General features: G+C 43.2%; 1 protein-coding gene across 9 annotated transcripts in view; it reads left to right on the top strand.

Moving 5' to 3' along the window:
• The window catches only part of CDKAL1 (CDKAL1 threonylcarbamoyladenosine tRNA methylthiotransferase), a 461,612-nt gene that overhangs the window by 405,503 nt on the left and 34,877 nt on the right, over positions 1–21,232 (top strand). The window contains exon 13 of one of the 9 annotated variants that reach the window (XM_084850146.1): positions 2,544–5,438. The exons of the other annotated variants lie outside the window; for them this stretch is intronic. Coding sequence (XP_084706272.1) covers positions 2,544–2,618 — 75 coding nt within the window. The 3' untranslated portion in view covers positions 2,619–5,438. Of the gene's footprint in view, positions 1–2,543; positions 5,439–21,232 lie in introns of those variants that run through there. 9 annotated transcript variants of the gene reach the window in all.

Here is a 21,232-nt window from a genome sequence, read left to right as displayed (position 1 = left end):
GAGGCCTGTTCAGTATTGCATTACATAATTCATTACAGAGATAGAATGGACGTTGTTGTTTATTCGTTCAGTCACTTCCGACTCTTTGTGACTTCATGGACCAGCCCATGCCAGAGCTTCCTGTCGGCCGTCGCCACCCCCAGCTCCCCCAAGGTCGAGCCCATCACCTCCAGAATATCATCCATCCATTTGGCCCTTGGTCGGCCCCTCTTCCTTTTGCCTTCCACTTTCCCTAGCATCAGCATCTTCTCCAGGGTATCCTGTCTTATTATGTGGCCAAAGTACTTCAAGAATGGACGTTAGTGCTTAGTTATTCCTCTTAAGGTTCAAAGGCAAAGGGTTCACTAAGGATTTAAAGCATTCATATCCATGGGTATGCTATTTATGGGAGGTAAGCTTTTGAGTTTACATAAATTAATTTAAAATTGCAGATTCTGAGTGCTCTTTGGGATTCAATACATTTCCGCTCCCCATCTTCTGGATTTCATAAACTGAATTTTAAACAAAGAAATCAGGAATGTGGTCTTGCTTGCATTGCCTCTTCACTAATTTTATTTATTTATTAAAGCCATTTGTATTCTACCTGTCATCATACCAGTTTTCAGGGCAGTATACAACATAAAACAAATGCTAAAGACAAGAAAACAACAGATAAAACCAAGCCACACCACTCCGAATTCTGGCAACCATATACTATACTAACTGAGGCTTCCAAACTGTCTCCAAGGGCAGCTTCATGTATAACACATTGCACTCATCCAGTTGAGAAGTTAACAGAACATGGATCACTGTGGCCAGACTCTCTCTGTCTAGAAGTGGCGTAACTGGTGAACTAGACATAGGTGGTAGAAGGCACTCAGTGCCCCAGAGGCCCTTTGGGCCTCTGGTGACAGTGCTAGATCTAGGAGTACCCCAAGCTGTGAACCTGAGCTCTCAGGGGGAATGCAACCCCATCCAGAATAAGTTAGACACCGTCTCTTCACACTCAAGAACCATGTACCCACAACACCTCATCTTGTCAGGTTTCAGCTTCAGTTTGTTGTCAGGTTTCAGCTTCAGTTTATTGGCCCTCATTCAGCCCATTACTGAGTCCAGGCATTGGTTCAGCACTTCTACAGCCTCACCTGAGTATATGACTAGAAGAAATAGAGCCCAGTATCATCGTTATACTGATAGTATGTGACTCCCAATCCCCAGAGGTCCTCACCCAGTGGCTTAATATAGATGGTGAAAGCATGGGGGACAGGATGGAACCTTGCAAGATCCCATAGCTCAAGTGTCAAAGACTGAAGCAGAATTTGCTCCCCAACATCACCTTCTGGAACCAACCCCGCAAGTAGGAGCAGAGCCCCTATCACCATGCTTCCCATTCCTAACTCACAGAGCCAGTCCAGAGGGATACCATAGCTGATGATATCAAAAAGCTGCCAAGAGGTTGACAATCAACAGGATCATACTTCCCCTCTCACTCCAGAGATCAGGGTGAGCAAGGCTGTTTTGGTGCCAAAACCAGGCCAGAAGCCAGATTGAGATGGGTCTAGATAACCTGGAATTGGACATCCATCACTCACTTGAGCACCTTGCCCAACAAGGAAATATTTGAAACTGGGTGATAGTTAAGACAAACTCCTGGATCCAGCAAAGATTGTTTAAGGACCACCTTCTTCAAGATGGCTAGGACAACTCACTCTCTCAAAGAGACATTAATATACTCCTGGATGCACCCAACAGCTAGATATCATTAACTAAGATGGACAATAGTCAAGTACACAGACAGTCACCTGATTCTGTCCAAGTGCTTTGTTTACTTCCTCAGGACACAGCTAGTGAAACTGATCCATTTAACTGGACTAGACAGTGGTTTGAATGCTTCCATGGAAACCATTCCAACAGAGGTGTCAAGCTCTGTCAAATGATTATGAATTAAGAATATTCATAAAATCCACAGTAATAAATGTAATCTAAAACAATGAAATCACAAAACATAATCTGGAATTCCCATGGTATATTTATAGCCTGAGGTGTATGAATTGAAGGTATGTTCAGGCATGTCAAATGAATCTGTTAACTTTTGTTTCTTTCATAGGACATAATCAAATATTTTGATTTCCAGTCCATATAATGAAAACCATATGCATTGGTCTTTATGCCTCACACACATGAGCTCTGTGCCTGCATGGAGCCCTGCAGGGAACCTTCTATAGATGAGGAATTTTTGGCAGGAACTCTTCCCACTATACCAGTGCACATGGCTGAAATTCTCTTTCAGTCACTCCTGTGGCAGCCTCATAGGGAATCTTCCCTCTTGTTCCCTTTTTCCTGAAGGAAAATTAGAGCATGCTGAGGTTTGTTTTCACTTTCTCTTACTATTATTTCTATCCTCTCATATTTCCTGTCTGTTTGGTTTTGTGTTTTTATTTTTGTTGTGATCTTTGCAATTGCCTGAGGGCTTATGGTCCTTTGGGCCCCGTTTCACAAAAGTTCTCGTTGTGGGAGCAGACTCCCCACAACTGATGGGCATTTGCTTTGTCTCCTTTGTTTAGGAGAAGGGCATAGGAGAAGGCCTTTGCAAAATAGGTCCACCAGACTTCACGCTCTGCTCTGGAATCAAGCCTTGAGAGCAGTGGACACTGACCCCAAGTTTACAGATCAAAGGCCATTGGCCAAAATGTCTCAAGTCTCCAAAGGTCCCCTCCTTGGGGCGTCAGGAGCCTCAGCCAATTCTGACATGGCTCCCTCCATGGCTTCGAGCTCAACCTCTCCGTCAGTGCCATCCACCTCCAAGGCTGTCTGCACCGCCCCCCTCCCCCCGTAGATGGAGTATGTTTGGGGGGAGTATGTTTGCCTCCCCTGGATCTCAAACCTCCTGAGGCAGAATCCGCCCTTCAGACCTGGAGACATTCCACATGATGGCATAGAGGATTCAGTAAATGTACCTTCTATTTGTATCCCAGACAGTTCAACGGGTGCTTAACACTGCTCACAAGCTGGCTACACCAAAGTCGTATGCCCACAAATGGGCCTCTTTTTGCAGTTTTGCAAACCTTCACAGGTTTGATCCAGTTTGGAGCCTGTTGCACCAAGTTCTCAAGTTCATTATCTCTCTTCACGAAAAGGGTTTGTCTGTTTCCTCCTTGTGACTTTACTTAGCAGCAGTTTTTGCTTCTCATCTGCCTGTTGAAGGGGTATCAGTGCTTTTGCACCCCTTGGTTGGAAGCATTGACTTTCACAGTCATTACCAAGGGCCAGAGCTGATTGCTCCTTTGGACATGCTGTCCAGTTGGCTGTTCTGCAATAGGGCATTGAACTCTCCTCCAATAAGTCAGCTTGCTGCTTGCCCATATGTGTGATGCACAGAGACCATGAAGAGGAAAGACAGGTTGCTTACCTGTTACTGTAGTTCTTCAAGTGGTCATTTGTGCATTCACGCAACCCACCCTCCATCCCCACTTCAGCATCTGTTTTGGTACTGAGGTTTCTATCAGTTCGAAGGATGTGTTCAGTGGCCTGAAGGAACTGAGGAAATAGGCAGTAACCTGCTTGGGCATGTGCACTGGGACGGTAGGGGAGGGTTCCTCGGTTATAGAAGGTTCCTGATCGGGGCTCCATGCAAGAGCAGAGCTAATATGTGTGATGCACAGATGACTACTTGAAGAACTACAGTTACACATAAGCATCCTGTCTATTTATGCCATCTTTCTCAGTGTGTAGTTAAAATCTCAAATGCAACCTTTTTAAAGCTGTAAGTGATCAGTATCATTTCCAAGAAAAATAGCAAATATGTGGCATTACTTTTTGAATTCAGGTCATTTATCTACTTCAGACTATCATATTGAAATGTTTGAATTACTACTGTTACATCAGGGTGTAAAGTTTCACAACAGGTGAGTCAATAATCTATAATCAGTCTTCTGTCTAGAAAGAATTTTTAAGTTAATATTATTACATAACCATTTAGATTATTAGAACTTTTCTAAAGAGGGCAAGAACTGGAATTGTTTCTGTATGTAGGGATTCTTCATGTTGCAACATCAACCATTTATCAAGACACCTGGGTTGTTATACATGCATATCTCAGGGGTCTTCTAGCCATTTTTTGCAGGAGCACCACTGAAATCCTTAAGGGTACAATCCTATTGTTTACGTTCTCAGTTCTCGTAAGCCTCCAAATTGGGAGGCTTATGAGCATCCAGTGCAGAGCAGGAGGAGCGGTAGAGGTGATCGTCACCTCTCTGCTCCTCCCACTCTGCATATTCACTAGCGGAGCTTTTTTGCCCATCTAGCTCGGGCATCTCAGAGGGGGAGGGAAGGAGGCTGGAGAGGCCTCAGGGTAGCTCATATCCCAGCCTCTCCAGTCCACTCCCCTCTCCTCCCACCAAAACACCCCCTTTAGCCCTCTCCAAGGTTGAGTTCCCAGCCCCAGAGAGCAGTCAGCATGGTTCTTCCACTGCTGACTGGGATGGGGAAAGAGGGAGAGCATGGATTCTCTCCTCTGAGGTCAGAGTGCTGCCTCCAACCTTGGATCTGGAAATCCAAAGGATCCTATGGCCCCTCACTGTCCAGAGCCCATTTAGAGAGCAAGAGGCTCTCTAAACCTCTTTTCAAAAGCAGTTTAATATAAAGAACTACTGCAGAAGTTACCGTTGTTCAGTAGTCTCAAACAAGTAGTTTAGCCGGTGTGCATAATTTTGTTGGCATCTACGTTGCTAATTTGTAGCTCAGTGGAAGCCCGGAGAAGTTTATTTAACAAGGTGACAGTTTTCACATAGCCATCCCATATTTGTAAATACACATTTCTAAAGGTCCATGCTGTCGATTATCTATGTGATAAATAACTATTATTTATAAACACTATAATTAACAATTATAGGTGTCCCATAGTATACATACCACCAGTGAACAAAATAAGTTTGATGAATTGTCGATTTCATTTGAACCTTGTTTTAACCAATTGTTGTAGCTATTTTTTTTTACAACTCTGCTGTTATTTCTGTTTTATACTGTTACAGCCTATGATGATAGAATAAAATATTACTACTACTATTATTATACTGAAGTGTATTTATATTCTGACCCAGATTTTTAGCAAACCATATTAACATGCTTTGAATAATAAATACAGTAGAATTCAAAGACCCAATCATTTCCCACATTTGAAAGGATCTATTATTAGAAGTTAATTTTGTGAAGCCTGCCGGAGTACATTGTTCTTTAGACCATAGCTGTGGAAGGCAATTATTTTGAATTATTCAGAATCTGCAGTGTTTATGCATAGCCATCTCTGTAGAGCATTCTGAGATTATTATTTCTAGTTGGTGGTATAAGTAATTAATTTTAGTCCATTGTAATCAAATGCTGTTCTTGTTCAGTCGTTAAGTCGTGTCCGACTCTTCGTGACCCCATGGACCATAGCATGCCAGGCCTTCCTGTCCTGTGCTCTCTCCCGGAGTGTGCTCAAGTTCATATTCATTGCATCGGTGATGCTATCTAGCCATCTCATCCTCTGCCGTCCTCTTCTCCTTTTGCCTTCAATCTTTCCCAGCATCAGGGTCTTTTCCAGGGAGTTTTCTCTTCGCATTAGGTGGCCAAAATATTTGAGCTTCAGCATCTGTCCTTCCAATGAGCACTCAGGGTTGATTTCCTTTAGGATTGACTGATTTGACCTCCTTGCAGTCCAGAGGACTCGTAAGAGTCTTCTCCAGCACCACAGTTCGAAAGCATCGATTCTTCGGCGCTCAGCCTTCCTTATAATCCAGCTCTCACAGGCATACATTACTGTTGGGAAAACCATAGCTTTGATTAGACGGACCTTTGTCAGCAAGGTGATCTCTCTGCTTCTTACTATGCTGTCTAGGTTTGCCATAGCTTTCCTCCCAAGGAGCAAGCATCTTTTAATTTCATGGCTACAGTCACCATCTGCGGTGATCTTGGAACCCAAGAAAATAAAATCTGTCACTGCTTCCATTTCTTCCCCTTCTATATGCCAGGAAGTGATGGGGCCAGATGCCATGATCTTAGTTTTTTTAATGTTGAGTTTCAAACCAGCTTTTGCACTCTCCACTTTCACCCTCAACAAGAGGCTCTTTAAATCCTCTTCGCTTTCTGCCATTAGGGTGGTATCGTCTGCATATCTGAGGTTGTTGATAATTCTCCCGGCAATCTTAATTCCGACCTGTGATTCATCCAACCCGGCATTTCTCATGATGTACCCTGCATATAAGTTAAATAAGCAGGGCGACAACATGCAGCCTTGTCGTACGCCTTTCCTAATTTGGAACCAATCAGTTGTTCCATGTCTGGTTCTTACTGTTGCTTCTTGTCCCTCATACAGGTTTCTCAGGAGACAGGTAAGGTAGTCTGGTAATCCCATCTCTTTAAGAATTTGCCACAGTTTGTTGTGATCCACACAATCAAAGGCTTTAGCGTAGTCAATGAAGCAGAAATAGACGTTTTTCTGGAATTCTCTTGCTTTCTCCATGATCCAGCGAATGTTGGCGATTTGATCTCTAGTTCCTCTGCCTCTTCAAAACCCCGCTTGTACTTCTGGTAGTTCTCGGTTCCCATACTGCTGAAGCTTAGCTTGCTGGCATGTGAAGTGAGCGCAATTGTACGGTAGTTTGAACGCTCTTTGGCATTGCCCTTCTTTGGAATTGGAATGTAAACTGACCTTTTCCAGTCTTGCGGCCATTGCTGAGTGTTCCAGATTTGTTGGCATATTGAGTGCAGCACTTTAACAGCATCATCTTTTAGGATTTTAAATAGCTCGGCTGGAATACTGTCATCTCCGCTAGCTTTGTTGTTAGTAATGCTTCCTAAGGCCCACTTGACTTCCCTCTCTAGGAAGTTCTAGGATGCTCAAGTTCAGTGAGCGCACTATCATGGCTATCAGGGACATTAAGATCTTTCCTGTATAGTTCTTCTGTGTATTCTTTCCACCTCTTCTTAATCTCATCTGCTTCTGTTAGGTCCCTGCCTTCTTTGTCCTTTATCATGCCCATCTTTGCACAAAACGTTCCCTTGAGATCTCCGATTTTCTTGAAAAGATCTCTAGTCTTTCCCATTCTGTTGTTTTCCTCGATTTCTTTGCATTGTTCATTTAAGAAGGCCTTCTTGTCTCTCCTTGCTATTCTCTGTAACTCTGCATTCAGTTGGAGATATCTTCCCCTTTCTCCCTTGCTTTTTGCTTCCCTTCTTTCCTCAGCTACTTGTAAAGCCTCCTCAGACAGCCACTTTGCTTTCTTGCATTTCTTTTTCTTGGGGATGGATTTTGTTGCTGCCTCCTGAACAATGTTACGGACCTCTGTCCATAGTTCCTCAGGCACTCTATCTATCAGGTCTAATCCCTTAAATCTATTCGTCACCTCCATTGTATATTCATAAGGGATATGATTTAGGTCATACCCAAATGGTTTAGTGGTTTTCCCTACTTTCTTCAATTTAAGCCGAAATTTTGCAACAAGAAGCTCATGATCTGAGAAACAGTCAGTTCCAGGTCTTGTTTTTACTGACTGTATGGAGCTTCTCCATCTTTGGCTGCAAAGGACATAATCAATCTGATTTCGATATTGACCATGTGGTGATGTCCATGTGTAGAGTCGCCTCTTGTGCTGTTGGAAAAGAGTATTTGCTATGATCAGCGTGTTCTCTTGGCAAAACTCTATTAGCCTTTGTCCTGCTTCATTTTGTACACCAAGGCCATGCTTGCCTGTTATCCCGGTGATTTCTTGACTTCCTACTTTAGCATTCCAATCCCCTATGATGAAGAGGACATCTTTTTTTGGTGTTAGTTGTAGAAGATGTTGTAGGTCTTCATAGAACCGATCAACCTCAGCTTCTTCGGCCTCAGTGGTTGGGGCATCAACTTGAATTACTGTGATGTTGAATGGTTTGCCTTGGATTCGTACTGAGATCATTCTATCGTTTTTGAGATTGTACCCCAGGACTGCTTTTCCCACCCTTTTATTGACTATGAGTGCTACCCCATTTCTTCTAAGGGATTCTTGCCCACAGTAGTAGATATGATGGTCACCTGAATTACATTCGCCCATGCTTGTCCATTTGAGTTCGCTGATTCCCAAGATGTCGATGTTCAATCTTGCCATCTCAGGTTTGACCACCTCCAGCTTGCCTTGATTCACTGATCTTACATTCCAGGTTCCTAAACAATATTGTTCTTTACAGCATCGGATTTTCTTTTCACCACCAGACACATCCACAGCTGAGTGTCCTTTCAGCTTTGGCCCAGCTGCTTCACTCTTTCTGGCGCTACTTGGAAATTCCCTCTGCTCTTCCCCAGTAGTATATTGGACACCTTCTGACCTGAGGGGCTCATCTTCCGGCGTCATCTGTTTTAGCCTTGTGATACGTTCCATGGGATTTTCTTGGCAAGAATACTGGAGTGGGTTGCCATTTCCTTCTCCAGCGGACCACATTTTGTCAGAACTCTCCACTGTGACTTGTCCGTCTTGGGTGGCCCTGCACAGCATAGCTTATGGCTTCACTGAGTTATGCAAGCCCCTTCGCCACAACAATGCAGTAGTATAAAGCACCATTTGAATTTACCCATCTTAGTATAGAAATATGATCAAATGCATTAAACAACTAATTGGCTATTGATCTGGACGATTACTTATTTCCACCTGATACTTTAATTTCTCACATTTAATAATGACAGTTTCTCCTTTATTTTTAAGTTTGAATTCCCAGAGTGAAAATGCAGAAATCACAAACCCAACATCTGTTCTGATTTCTGCTCTGCAAGGGAGAAACTAGACTAGACAGATCATCTGTGATGAAGTTTTTGGAACAGCTGAAAAGGAATCTAATTTCCTGGCAAGATGACAGTTATGCTGCATACTGGACAGAGGCACTGGTTAGGCCAATCTCAGCACACAGCAGTTGTTGAAAAGGGTAGGATTTCACTTTCTGGAAAAGTGAAGCAATTGAGCCGAAAATACTGTATCAATTTAATTGGCATCTGCAAAGCTCAGGAGACTAGTATTGCACTTTTAAAAAAATATTAGGCCATAGAGGATTGTGTTTTTTTAAAAAAAATGACTTGTAAAGGTCATTTGTAGGAAAAGATATAGTATACAGTTTAATTTCCTTTTAAAGCCATAACAGTCCTAATATTGTTTTGTAGTACAATGATTTTTCTTATTTCACGTTCCATAGAAACTAAATATGTTAGCATGTGAATGGTTTCAAAACAGTCCTGAACATACTCTGTGAGTATGGTGTTTCATCACATCATTTAAGTTTATTTTCTATAGAAGAGGCATTATAGTGATCATAGAATCATAGAATAGTATGGTTGGAAGGGGCCTACAAGGCCATCGAGTCCAACCCCCTGCTCGGTGCAGGAATCTAAGTCAGAGCATCCCTGACAGATGGCTGTCCAGCCTCGTCTTGAATGCCTCCAGTGTGGGAGAGCCCACCACCTCCCTAGGTCATTGCTTCCATTGTCGTGTTGCTCTAACAATCAGGAAGTTTTCCTGATGTTCAGCCGGATTCTGGCTTCCTGTCACTTGAGCCCATTATTCCGTGTCCTGCACTCTCGAATGATAAAGAAGAGATGCTGGCCTTCCTCTCTGTGACAACCTTTCAAGTACTTGAAGAGCGCTATCATATTTCCCCTCAGTCTTCTCTTCTCAAGGCTCAACATGCCCAGTTCTTTCAGTATCTCTTCATAGGGCTTTGTTTCCATTGATCAACCAGTTCTTCACTGTAAGACTGATTACGATTGCATCGCCATTTAAAAATGCATACATAGTTTTGCTTTTAAAGCCTGATATAATGTTATTTAATCATTTTAATGAGCAGAATATTAGAACCCAGGGCCATCCCATGAAGCTGACTGGTGGGAGTTTCAGGACACATAAAAGGAAGTACTTAGAATCATAGCATCATAGAATAGTAGGGTTGGAAGGGGCCTATAAGACCATCAAGTCCAACCCCCTGCTCAATGCAGGAATCCAACTCAGAGCATCCCTGACAGATGGCTATCCAGCCTCATCTTGAATGCCTCCAGTGTGGGGGAGCTCACTACCTCCCTAGGTAAGTGGTTCCATTGTCGTATTGCTCTAACAGTCAGGAAGTTTTTCCTAATGTTCAGCCAGAATCTGTCTTCCTGTAACTTGAGCCCATTATTTCGTGTCCTGCACTCTGGGATGATCAAGAAGAGATCCTGTCCTTCCTCTCTGTGACAACCTTTCAAGTACTTGAAGAGCGCTATCATATCTCCCCTCAGTCTTTTCTTCTCAAGGCTAAACATGCCCAGTTCTTTCAGTCTCTCTTCATAGGGCTTTGTTTCCAGCCCCCTGATCATCTTGGTTGCCCTCGTCTGAACCCTCTCCAGTTTGTCTGCATCCTTCTTAAAATGTGGCGCCCAGAACTGGACACAGTACTCCAGATGAGGCCTAACCAGTGCTGAGTACAGAGGAACTAGTACTTCCTGGAATTTGGAAGCTATGCTTCTATTAATGCAGCATTTGCCTTTTTTGCAGCCACATCAAATTGTTGGCTCATATTCAGCTTGTGATCGACAGCAATTCCAAGATCCTTCTCACTTGTAGTGTTGTTGAGCCATGTATCCACCATCTTGTAACTGTGCATTTGGTTTCTTTTTCCTAGGTGCAGAACTTGGCATTTATCCCGATTCAATTTCATTTGTTCTTTTCTGTCCAGCGCTCCAATCTATCAAGATCACTTTGAATTTTGTTTCTGTCTTCCAAGGTATTGGCTATCCCACCCAATTTTGTGTCATCTGCAAATTTGATCAGCCTTCCCTGCACCTCCTCCTCCAAGTCATTAATAAAAATGTTGAAGAGCACTGGGCCCAGCACTGAGCCCTGCGGTACCCCGCTTGTTACCTCTCCCCAGTTTGAGAAGATCCCATTGATAAGCACTCTTTGAGTCCGATTCTGTAGCCAACTGTGGATCCACCTGCCTGTTGTTTCATCTAGCTCACTTTGAGCTAGTTTCCACCTCAGGATATCATGGGGCACTTTGTCGAAAGCTTTGCTGAAGTCGAGGTATATTATGTCCACAGCATTCCCACGGTCCACAAGGGAGGTTACCTGATCAAAAAATGAGATCAGATTCGTCTGGCAGGATTTGTTCTTGACAAATCCATGTTGGCTTCGAGTAATCACTGCATTGTTTTCAAGGTGCTTACAGATGGATTGCTTTATAATGTGCTCCAAAATTTTCCCAGGGATTGATGTCAGACTGACTGGTCTGTCATTCCCAGGTTCCTCCTTTTTACCCTTTTTGAAGATAGGGACAACATTAGCCCTCCTCCACTCATCTGGCACTTCACCCGTCCTCCATGATTGCTCAAAGATAATAGACAGTGGCTCTGAGAGCTCTTCTGCCAGTTCCTTTATTACTCTAGGATGCAGTTCATCTGGCCCTGGAGATTTGAACTCATTCAAAGTAATTAGGTGTTCCTTGACCATATGCCTATCGATCTCAAGCTACAATCCTGTCCCTTCAGCCTGTACTTCGCCTTTGCCAGGGGGGTCATAGACCCTCTTTTGGGAGACGACTGAGCCAAAGCAGGAATTAAGCACTTCTGCCTTTTCTTTGTCATCTGTTATCATTTTGCCATCCTTATTTAATAGTTGAACCACCATTTCTTTCCTCTGTCCTTTACTGTGCACGTATCTGAAGAAAGCGTTTCTGTTGCTTTTAGCATCCCTCGCTAACCTCAGCTCGTTCTCAGCTTTAGCCTTCCTGACACCATCCCTGCAATTCTGTGCTACCTGCCTGTACTCTTCCTTTGTTGCTTGGCCTTCCTTCCACTTCCTATGTGTGTCCTTTTTTTTGTTTTCAGGTCATCTCTAAGCTTTTTGTGAAGCCACATTGGCTTCTTCTGTTGTCTTCCACCCTTTTTTTCTTGTTGGAATTGTTTGTAATTGTGCCTTGAGAATTTCCTTTTTTAAAAACTTCCACCCATCTTGGACTCCTTTTCTCGTTAGAGTCACTGGCCATTGGACCTTAGTTATCATTGTTCTGAGTTTATTAAAATCAGCTTTCCTAAAATCCAGGATATGTGTTTGGCTACGCTCGGCTTTTGCTTCCTTTAGAACCAAGAACTCAAGTATAACATAGTCTCTTTCCCCCAGAGTTTCTGTAACTGCTACTTTACCCACTAAGTCATCTCTGTTGCTTAGGATCAAGTCAAGGATAGCCGATCTTCTAGTTCCTACCTCTACTTTCTGTAGGGGGAAGTTATCTGCCACACAAGTCAGGAATTTCCTGGAGGGGCCATGTTTTGCAGAATTTGTCTCCCAACAAATATCGGGGAAATTGAATTCCCCCATTACTACTACATCATGCTTTCTTGAAACATTGGCTATTTGCTTTTCAAAACTTTCATCCTCGTCTTGTCCTTGATTGGGTGGCCGGTAGTAGACTCCGACCACCATGTTCCTTTTACTCTTTGCTCCATTTATTTTAACCCAGAGGCTATCGATGGGGCTACCAAGCTCATCCTCCTGTATTTCTGTGCAGAGATATATATTTTTAATATATAGAGCAACCCCACCTCCCTTTCTGTTCCTCCTGTTCTTTTTGAACAAGTTATATCCTTCAATTGCTGTATTCCAGTCATGAGAGTCATCCCACCAAGTCTCAGTTATACCTATCAAGTCATAATTTCCCTCCTGTATTAAGAGTTGAAGTTCATTCTGTTTGTTTCCCATACTCTGGGCATTAGTATATAGACACCGAAGACCATGTGCTTCATAGTCTGGCTTTCTTCCTACATGTTTCTGAAGACTATTATTGGGCACTATTAGAGCTGTTCTCTCCATTGCGGTGCATGAGCCTCCATCCATTGTTACCCCCAACTTTACATCTCCCTTCCCCGTAGGATTCAGTTTAAAGCCCTCCTGATGAAGTTCTTCATGCTGTGGCCAAACTCATTTTTCCCATCCTTTGTGAGGTGCAACCCATCCCTTGCCAACAGTCCATCTTCCAGGAAGTATAGCCTGTGGTCCCAGAATCCAAATCTCTCTCATTGGCACCACCTTAGTAGCCAGTCATTCACCTGGAGTATTTTTCGTTCCCTTTCTATCCCTCTTCTAACTCCTGGAAGGATGGATGAGAAAACTACCTGGGCCCCAAAGTTCTTGAGTTTCCTTCCCAAAGCTTCAAAGTCTGACATGATTTCTTTGTAGCTCCACTTAGCAGTATCATTTGTTCCCACATGGATGAGAAAAAGGGATACCTGTTAGTGGGCTTTATGAGTACAGACAACCCTTCAGTCACGTCTCTAATCCGTCCTCCCGGGAGACAGCATACCTGGTGAGTCCACGGGTCTTTGCGACATACTTGGGTTTCCACACAGCAAGAAGTCTCCCACTACTACTACTCTTCTCTTCTTGTTGTTGTAGGCCTTGGTTTCATTGCCTCTGCTTGACTGACCTTCAGCCTCTTGCTCACTGTCATGCAGGTTCCCCTGTACTTTTTCCTCTGCAGGCTTTCCTCCAGTCTCATCCGCAAGTACCTGGAAACGATTCCATAGTTCCACTGCTTCCACTGGTACAGAGTGGCTTCTAGTTCTTCTGCTCCTAACTGTCACCCTTCTCCAAGGAGTATCCTCTACTTCATTTTTCCTCACCTCAGCATTTTCCTCTTTTGCCTCAGCTTGCTGTTGCTCTTCAAGATTCTGGTGTTCACTTTGCTGCTGTAGTTCCACCGTTCTGTCCAAGAACTCTTCGTGTTCTCTTATTCCCTGGCGGGTCGACAGTCGCCACTCCAGTCCTCATACTTTATCTTCCAGCAGCGTGATCAACTTGCACTTGTTGCACATGTAGGCCATGTTGTTCTCAGGCAAGAAAACAAACATGGCACACACCTTGCAGGTCACCACCACTGGAGTCTTGTCCTTCCATAGTCTCTTTTCCCTTTTTGTGTCTAGCTTTCTGATTGTACTAGAGTAGCCTGTGCTTGATCCTCTACTCACTGGAGGTTAAAAACAGAGTCCCACTGGTGGGACGTCTTCACACAGTACCATAGTTAAACTGTGGAATTCACTTCCACAAGATGTAATGATCACCACCAATTCACATGGCTTTAAAAGGGGATTGGGTAAATTCCTGGAGGAGAAGGCTATGAATAGCTATTAGTCCTGGTGACTGTATCCTACCTCCAGTATCAGAGACAGTATGCCTGTGTACACCATATGCTGGGGAACATGGGCAGGAGGGTGCTGTTGCACTCGTGTCCTGTTTATGGATTTCCCATGGGCAGCTGGTTGGCCACTGTGTGAACAGTATGCTGGACTAGATGGACCTTTGGACAGATCCAGCATGGCTCTTCTTATTTCCTTATGTTCTTGGTAGTAAAATCCAGTTTAGTGAGGAAAGAAAACACCTTGCTATCTGCTGATACTGACAGAGTATAAGCTACTAGCACAGAACACTTGTTCATAAATTTTCTTATTCACCTTCCCATGAAAACTGCACTCTGACATATAACTTATCTAACAGCACAGAAAATAGCTTCAGACCGGCTGAAAAGCTGCAATGATGTCTTATTGTGTGTTGCATGTGGTCTCCTAAGATAACATTTCTGAGGGCTACAGTATCCTGCATCACCTCAGTAATGCAGATTCCTCTTCTTGATGCTTCCCTCCCTGCTCTCCAGCAATTTCTTGCCAAAAAAATACATGATTACCTCTTCCTCAAATAAGAGTTCTGCTTTTGGTCTTAATTGTGCTTTATATAAATCAAGTCAGGTTTCAATCAACCAAGAGGACACAGATGTACACAACGATTTCCAACGTATGATTTATTTATTTATTTGTTTGTTTGTTTGTTTGTTTATTTCTATACCGCCCAATAGCCGAAGCTCTCTGGGCGGTTCACAAAAATTAAAACCAAACAGCACACAATAAAACAATTTAAAATATATAGAACATTAAAACCACAATATAACAATACAACCACAGTAAAACCTAGCAGCAGTGCAGGAGTTTAAAATACAGATTTAAAACAGCAAAGCTAAAAGTTTAGAATGCTAAAATGCCTGGGAAAATAAAAAGGTCTTCACCCGGCGCCGAAAGGAATACAATATAGGTGCCAGGCGAACCTCACCAGGGAGCTCATTCCAGAGCCGGGGTGCCACAGCAGAAAAAGCCCTCCTCCTAGTAGCCACCCGCCTCACTTCCTTTGGCAGGGGCTCACGGAGAAGGGCCACTGACGATGATCTTAAGGTCCGGGCAGGCACATATGGGAGGAGGCGATCCTTCAGGTAACCTGGCCCCAAGCCGATAAGGGCTTTAAATGTTAATACCAGAGCTTTGAATCGGGCCCGGAAATGGACTGGCAGCCAGTGCAGCTGGAAAAGTACTGGCGTAATATGAGCTCGCTGGCCAGTCCCTGTTAACAGTCTTGCTGCCCTATTTTGGACCAGCTGAAGTTTCCGGACCGTTTTCAAAGGCAGCCCCATGTATAACGCATTGCAGTAATCCAGACGAGAAGTTATCAGAGCATGGATAACTGTAGCTAGGCTATCTCTGTCCAGATAAGGGCGTAGTTGGTATACCAGCCTAAGCTGATAAAAAGTGCTCCGTGCCACTGAGTTCACCTATGCCTCAAGTGACAGTTCTGGATCCAAGAGCACCCCCAAACTACAAACGTGATCCTTTAGGGGGAGTGCAACCCCCTCCAGAACAGGTTGAATATCACCTAGTCAGGCAGACGAACCACCCACTAACAGTACCTCCGTCTTGTCTGGATTGAGTTTCAGTTTATTGGCCCTCATCTAGTCCATTACCGTGCCCAGGCACTGATTCAGAACAGCCACTGCCTCACCTCGTTTCGTTGATGAGAAAGAGAGGTAGAGCTGGGTGACATCTGCATATTGATGGCACCTCAGCCCACACCTCCAGATAACCTCCCCCAGCGGTTTCATGTAGATGTTAAACAGCATAGAAAGTATGATGCAATAGAAAAATAACTTCTGCCTCTTTAAATGCCAGTTAACAAATCTGCCTTCATTTCAGTCACATAATTCCTGATTTCCTACCTTTAGGGCACAAGGCTATGCATGTTTAGACAGAAAGAAGTCCTACAACTTCTGGCATTCCCCAGCCAGCCATGCATAAACATGCATGTGTCGGAGGAGTTTTCAGTAGCTTCCTTCACTTTAACGAACTCCACTCTTTATTCAGAAAGTAGGGTAGAACATCATTAACATGTTCAGTTTTAGCCTTATGGTCATGAGGAGGGAGTGGGGGTTAAACAAGCCAAAGGCAAAAACTTTTAAAGAATAATTGCAAAAAAAAAAATGCTGTGAAAAAGGGATTGTTAATTTAAAAAGCTCTTAAGCATAATCGGTTCACCTGTCTGCTTCTTTCCACTTCCGTACTACACGCTACTTTTTTTTTCCTGTGCCATTTATCCATATTAGCTGCTCATTCCTTCTGAAAATAGGTGAGGAACAAGAGTTTTGCCCACTATGAGCATGGCAAGGTAAGAATTTTCCTTCTAATCATTCCCAAGTTGGGTACTTTGCCTTAAGTAGGATTATATTGGCAGTACTAAGACATGTATCTAAAGCCATTAATTTAATCTTGCAGTACTGCACAATATTGGGGAAAATAATGATTGAAATTTTCCTCCCTGCTGACATGTAATAAAAGCTTCATCCAGTTGGATTTAACCTCAAAGCATCTAGAATTCCAGGTTTATCTTTCAAGCAACTTAAGAGACTTTATAGGGGTCCTAGGGACAAAATGTTGTTTGAAGGGAAGGGGCTCTAGTTCCAACATTAAGGCTTCCAGTGGCCCAGTTAGTCGTATTCCCCATGATTCCCCATACAATCAGCTTCTTGTTTGGACCATTAGCTGGTCTGGATTCTCAGTATTTCTTTATTTAAAACACACACACACACACAAATCTCTAGCCTGTATAGAACCAGATATGAGGTAAAATGTGCAACTAACATTCTGTCCAATTTTCTTCTCCCCACCTCCCCAGGAGTGCGTGTGATCTTGACAAACCACAAATTGATTGGGAACAATGAAACAGTAGTAGTTAAAAATAACTCTAAGTGAAAACTGTTATACAGTTTTATGTAAAACACCTGGCAGCAGTTGCAATAGTGTACAGTTCACCTTTTGCCAACATCTGTGTGCCATGAATGGGACAGGTTTACACTTGAATCCCAATATCATTGCAACAATACACTGCAAAATGTCAAATGCATAGATTTTTGCCAATGCTGATAGCTCTCTAATGACCAAAATGTGCTTAAGATAATACATAGTGAAGCTGTCTGTAGTCTGATTCCTGCTGAATCCTGTTTTTGCCTGTTTCTGTAAATACACTAGCATTTTATCACAATGCTGCATTCATTTGAATGGGCTGCACAAGAGACACTCTGAGTAGTTATGCTTACAGTGTTTTCTCTCTAACTGCCAATTTTATTATTTTTCCCTCCAGTTCTTAAGTAAGAAAGCAATAACACATTCTCCCCTTGCTGTCTTATGATATACTCAGTACGTAAAAGAAAAGAAAAGAAAAAAGGATGGGGATGATGCTTCAGCTTTTAATAATGGGACTGTTCACATGACATGACAGCCCACCATAGGTTATTTAACCCATAATGAGGCTGTGGTGCATCTGCCGCCATTTTGAATATGCAAGCCCCGCTCGAGGGTTGTCATGTCATGTGAACCCGGCAAGCGTGGGTTAGGTGAGGGTTAGGTAAACAACCCTCGCCTAACCCCTGGTCTGCTTTATGGTTATGCGAGGGTTGTTTAGCCTCACATAACCCATGCTTCCCAGGTTCATCCGAGACAACAACCTCTGAGTGACAGCTCAATATACAATGTGGTGCCTGCAGGCTCTGCAGCTCATCATGGGTTAAATAACCCACGCCGAGCCACTGCAGATCATTCAAACTTGGTCAATGTGTATCTTAATATTCAGTGGCAAAGAGAGGAGTTCGGTCACTAAAGTCAACATTGGTTTCTCTTTGTAAGAGAGTTTGATGATGAATGGAAAATTAACACAGTACAAATTTACTGAAATGTGCTAAGGATGTCAACCACATTTATTTATTCATTTTACTTCTATACTGTTTAATATAATGAAATCTCTAACGGCCCACGCTAAAATGCATATATAATACAATATAAAAGATACAGATATCCATGCAGACACAAAATGTGGACTACTGGAAATTTGTGGAGCAGGTGAACAAGAGGAACTGGGGGAAGGAGGATCAAATAACTCTTTTTATTCATTTCTGCTTCCTTTTCTTCTCCCACCTCCTGGTAGTTTCTTTGGTAGTAGAAGGCAAAGAACCATCTTTATTCCTTAGCTCCTCCCCCCCATTCCCATGTCCCCCCTGCTAACAACTACTTTGAGCTCCAGTCATTGCTAGGACTGATTGAGGCAGGGAGTGTACTGAAGAGATCAAATCTAGATTTGCTGCTTTTTTTGCATTAGCTGAGTAAGTAGCCTCCTGACTCTGTTCAGGGTTACCACCTCTATGTTGCCTTCTGATGCTGGAGATATTCTCCACTTACACCAGCCCATTCACCAACCACAACTGGAGCCAACTTTGAGGATTTTGGAGAAAGGCAGGAATTTTTTTTACCCTTCCCCCAGTATATTCCTGCAAGGCTTTAGCATCAATTGAAATTTAGCAGAACACTGTGTTCAAATCAGCTATTTAAATCCTGCTAACAGAAAGATGCACAAGTGGATGAAGTCACATTTAAAACAAAAACAAAAAACTTTCTAGAAAGGACATAGGGATAGTTCTTACCTAAAAGTGCAGGTATAATTACATTTGTGCTTTCTTCACACCAAAGTGCTTTCTAACTATTCATGATATGGTGACAACTACTCATCTGTTTCTACAGAGTTCAACTCTCTCCTACTAAGGTTGTTGGGGCACCTCTGATTTTGGTGTCTGTACCTAGGGATGCTGGGGAAATTCAAGGTGGACTAAAATGAGCTTGGATTTCTAAGAATCTGACCTGTAGAATCTGCTGTGGAGCAACCCCCTCAGGCCATGCAGAGCCTTTGGACTTTTGGATGTTATTTTTACTTAGCAATACAACAATGGAACCAATTACCTAGGGAGGTAGTGGGCTCTCTCACAGTGGAGGCATTCAAGACGAAGCTGGACAGCCATCTGTCAGGGATGCTTTGACTTGGATTCCTGCATTGAGCAGGGGGCTGGACTCGATGGCCTTGTAGGCCCCTTCCAACCCCACTATTCTATGATTCTATGCTGTCTGTATTCTAAATGGACGAAACAGGCTTGAGCCATTTGATAAAATAAGCCAAAACTGAGGGTGCAAGGATCCTAACAGTTTGATGGCAATGTACATTTTTGACACTACCTTTAAAGAATTAAAAAGGTATACATATGAACGAGCTACTTTTTCAAAGGAATAAATAAAACTGTTTTTGCATTCATGAATATGTGGATTTCACATGCATTAGAGCATAGTTGGGGGTACTAATGTTGATGGGAATATGGCAGCTGGGCCCAGCCACCCAGTGCTTCTTAGAGAGCTGGGACAATAAATAAAGGAATAAATGGGCCCAGAGCAGGCAATAGCGGTGGGTCCTGTTGTGATGCTGGGCCCTTGGCTGCTGCCTGAGGATGCCAGGTACTGATGCAAGCCCTGCTGCTTACTGTGCTTTTAATCCATGAACATGTCCGATTCTCTAACTTAGACATTTATTAGAACTGTCAGCAAATAAATATTTTCTAATTCTTTATCAGTGTGGATAGATACAGGTTGTGTAGAATTCTCAGCATTATTTTGCCTTTCAGCTTTCAGTCTTTTTCTTCTTCTTACTCTCTTCTAAGATCTGACAGTGAAAATGTCACACAAATGCAACCTGATAGATATTATATATTTATATTTTATTTCCCCAAAGGGCAAACTTGTCTCACTCCAAAATATGTAAACCAAAAAAGAAACAAAACAAAAGCTATTCTCAAAAATGAGACTTCCTGACCATAAAGGCCACAATACATCAGGAAGTTCTGCACAACCCTCATTAAAATGAATGGGAGCTGCACAACCTTGAAAACGTTCTTGTACTAGTGCAGAAGTCCCTAGCCCTATAATGTGCCCTATACCAGAGTTGCAAAAGCAGCATCCATGTAGTACACTGCATTGGTTCAGTGCAGATGTAATGCTGCCCAGTCACTTAAGCATGGATAGACTGTTGAGAGCACCCTGTGGGCTTGTGTGCGTCTCCTCTCATGAGGGCATTCTCCCCTCCCTTTTAATTTTGGAGCTTACTATGTTAGTTCTATGCATGCACCAGTCCAAGCCTGGTTCTAACCATGGTTGCAAACTGTGGTTTGATGCTATGATTAGCAAGAATGCCGGTTGCACATAACACTAACCATAGTTAGTGAAAGAGAGAGGGGAATTCCTGTAAGACAGAGGGAGGAAGCTCACAAGCTTACATGGCATCCCCAGTCACCTGTTTGGCAGTATTTCATCTGCACTAGGCAAGTGATGCTTGATGGAACCCCAGGCTCAAGAACACCAACAAATACTAAGAATACAGCATATAATATCTTGCCTTTGAACAATGTATTCTACAAAGTAAATATTTTCTCAACTTGGGAAAAAAAGAGGAAAATAGCTATACTGTTTCAAGCCACAGATTCTGTTAAGTATGAGGGCTAACCCAGTTGAGGGTACTGCTACACCCAGCTTCTCAGGGATACAATCAACAAAGAAAGATTCAGCTCCAATAGGCAAAGTCAGGCATAGGAAGGGCCATGTTCCAGGATGGTCAACACAGGGGAAAGTCCAGAAGCAAGGTCAGATACCAGTTAGAGAAATCAAAGAGTGTATAGCACCATGGAGAGCTCCAAGTGGGCCTCTACAGGAGGCAGACAAGCTCAGCTTGTATGTTGCTCCAACAACTGGCAGACTCAGACTGAGCCTTCCACTTCCTGGAGGCTGCAAGCTAGCTCTTCTCACACTTGAATGGGGCCTTCTCCTTGAAAGGGTCCGTGCTTGCCTTTGAAGCCTTTGGCATGGAGGGAACTGGGGTGTGGTGATGGCTTCAGGACAGAGTTCTTGGAATCTGAGGCTAGTAATGTAACCTCCTCCAGAAGCAGGAGGGCAGGTCCCAGGAGCTCTTACGGGGCTCTTACAGGGCTCAGGGCCCTAAGACGAGAGGGGCACCAACAGGTGCTTCCGCAGCCATGTCCTCTTCTGACTCTG

Source organism: Heloderma suspectum, chromosome 4, assembly GCF_057233095.1.
Source record: "Heloderma suspectum isolate Gila_16-S chromosome 4, 16-S_ref, whole genome shotgun sequence".
NCBI lineage: Eukaryota > Metazoa > Chordata > Lepidosauria > Squamata > Helodermatidae > Heloderma > Heloderma suspectum.
This window is presented reverse-complemented; position numbering and strand designations above follow the sequence as displayed.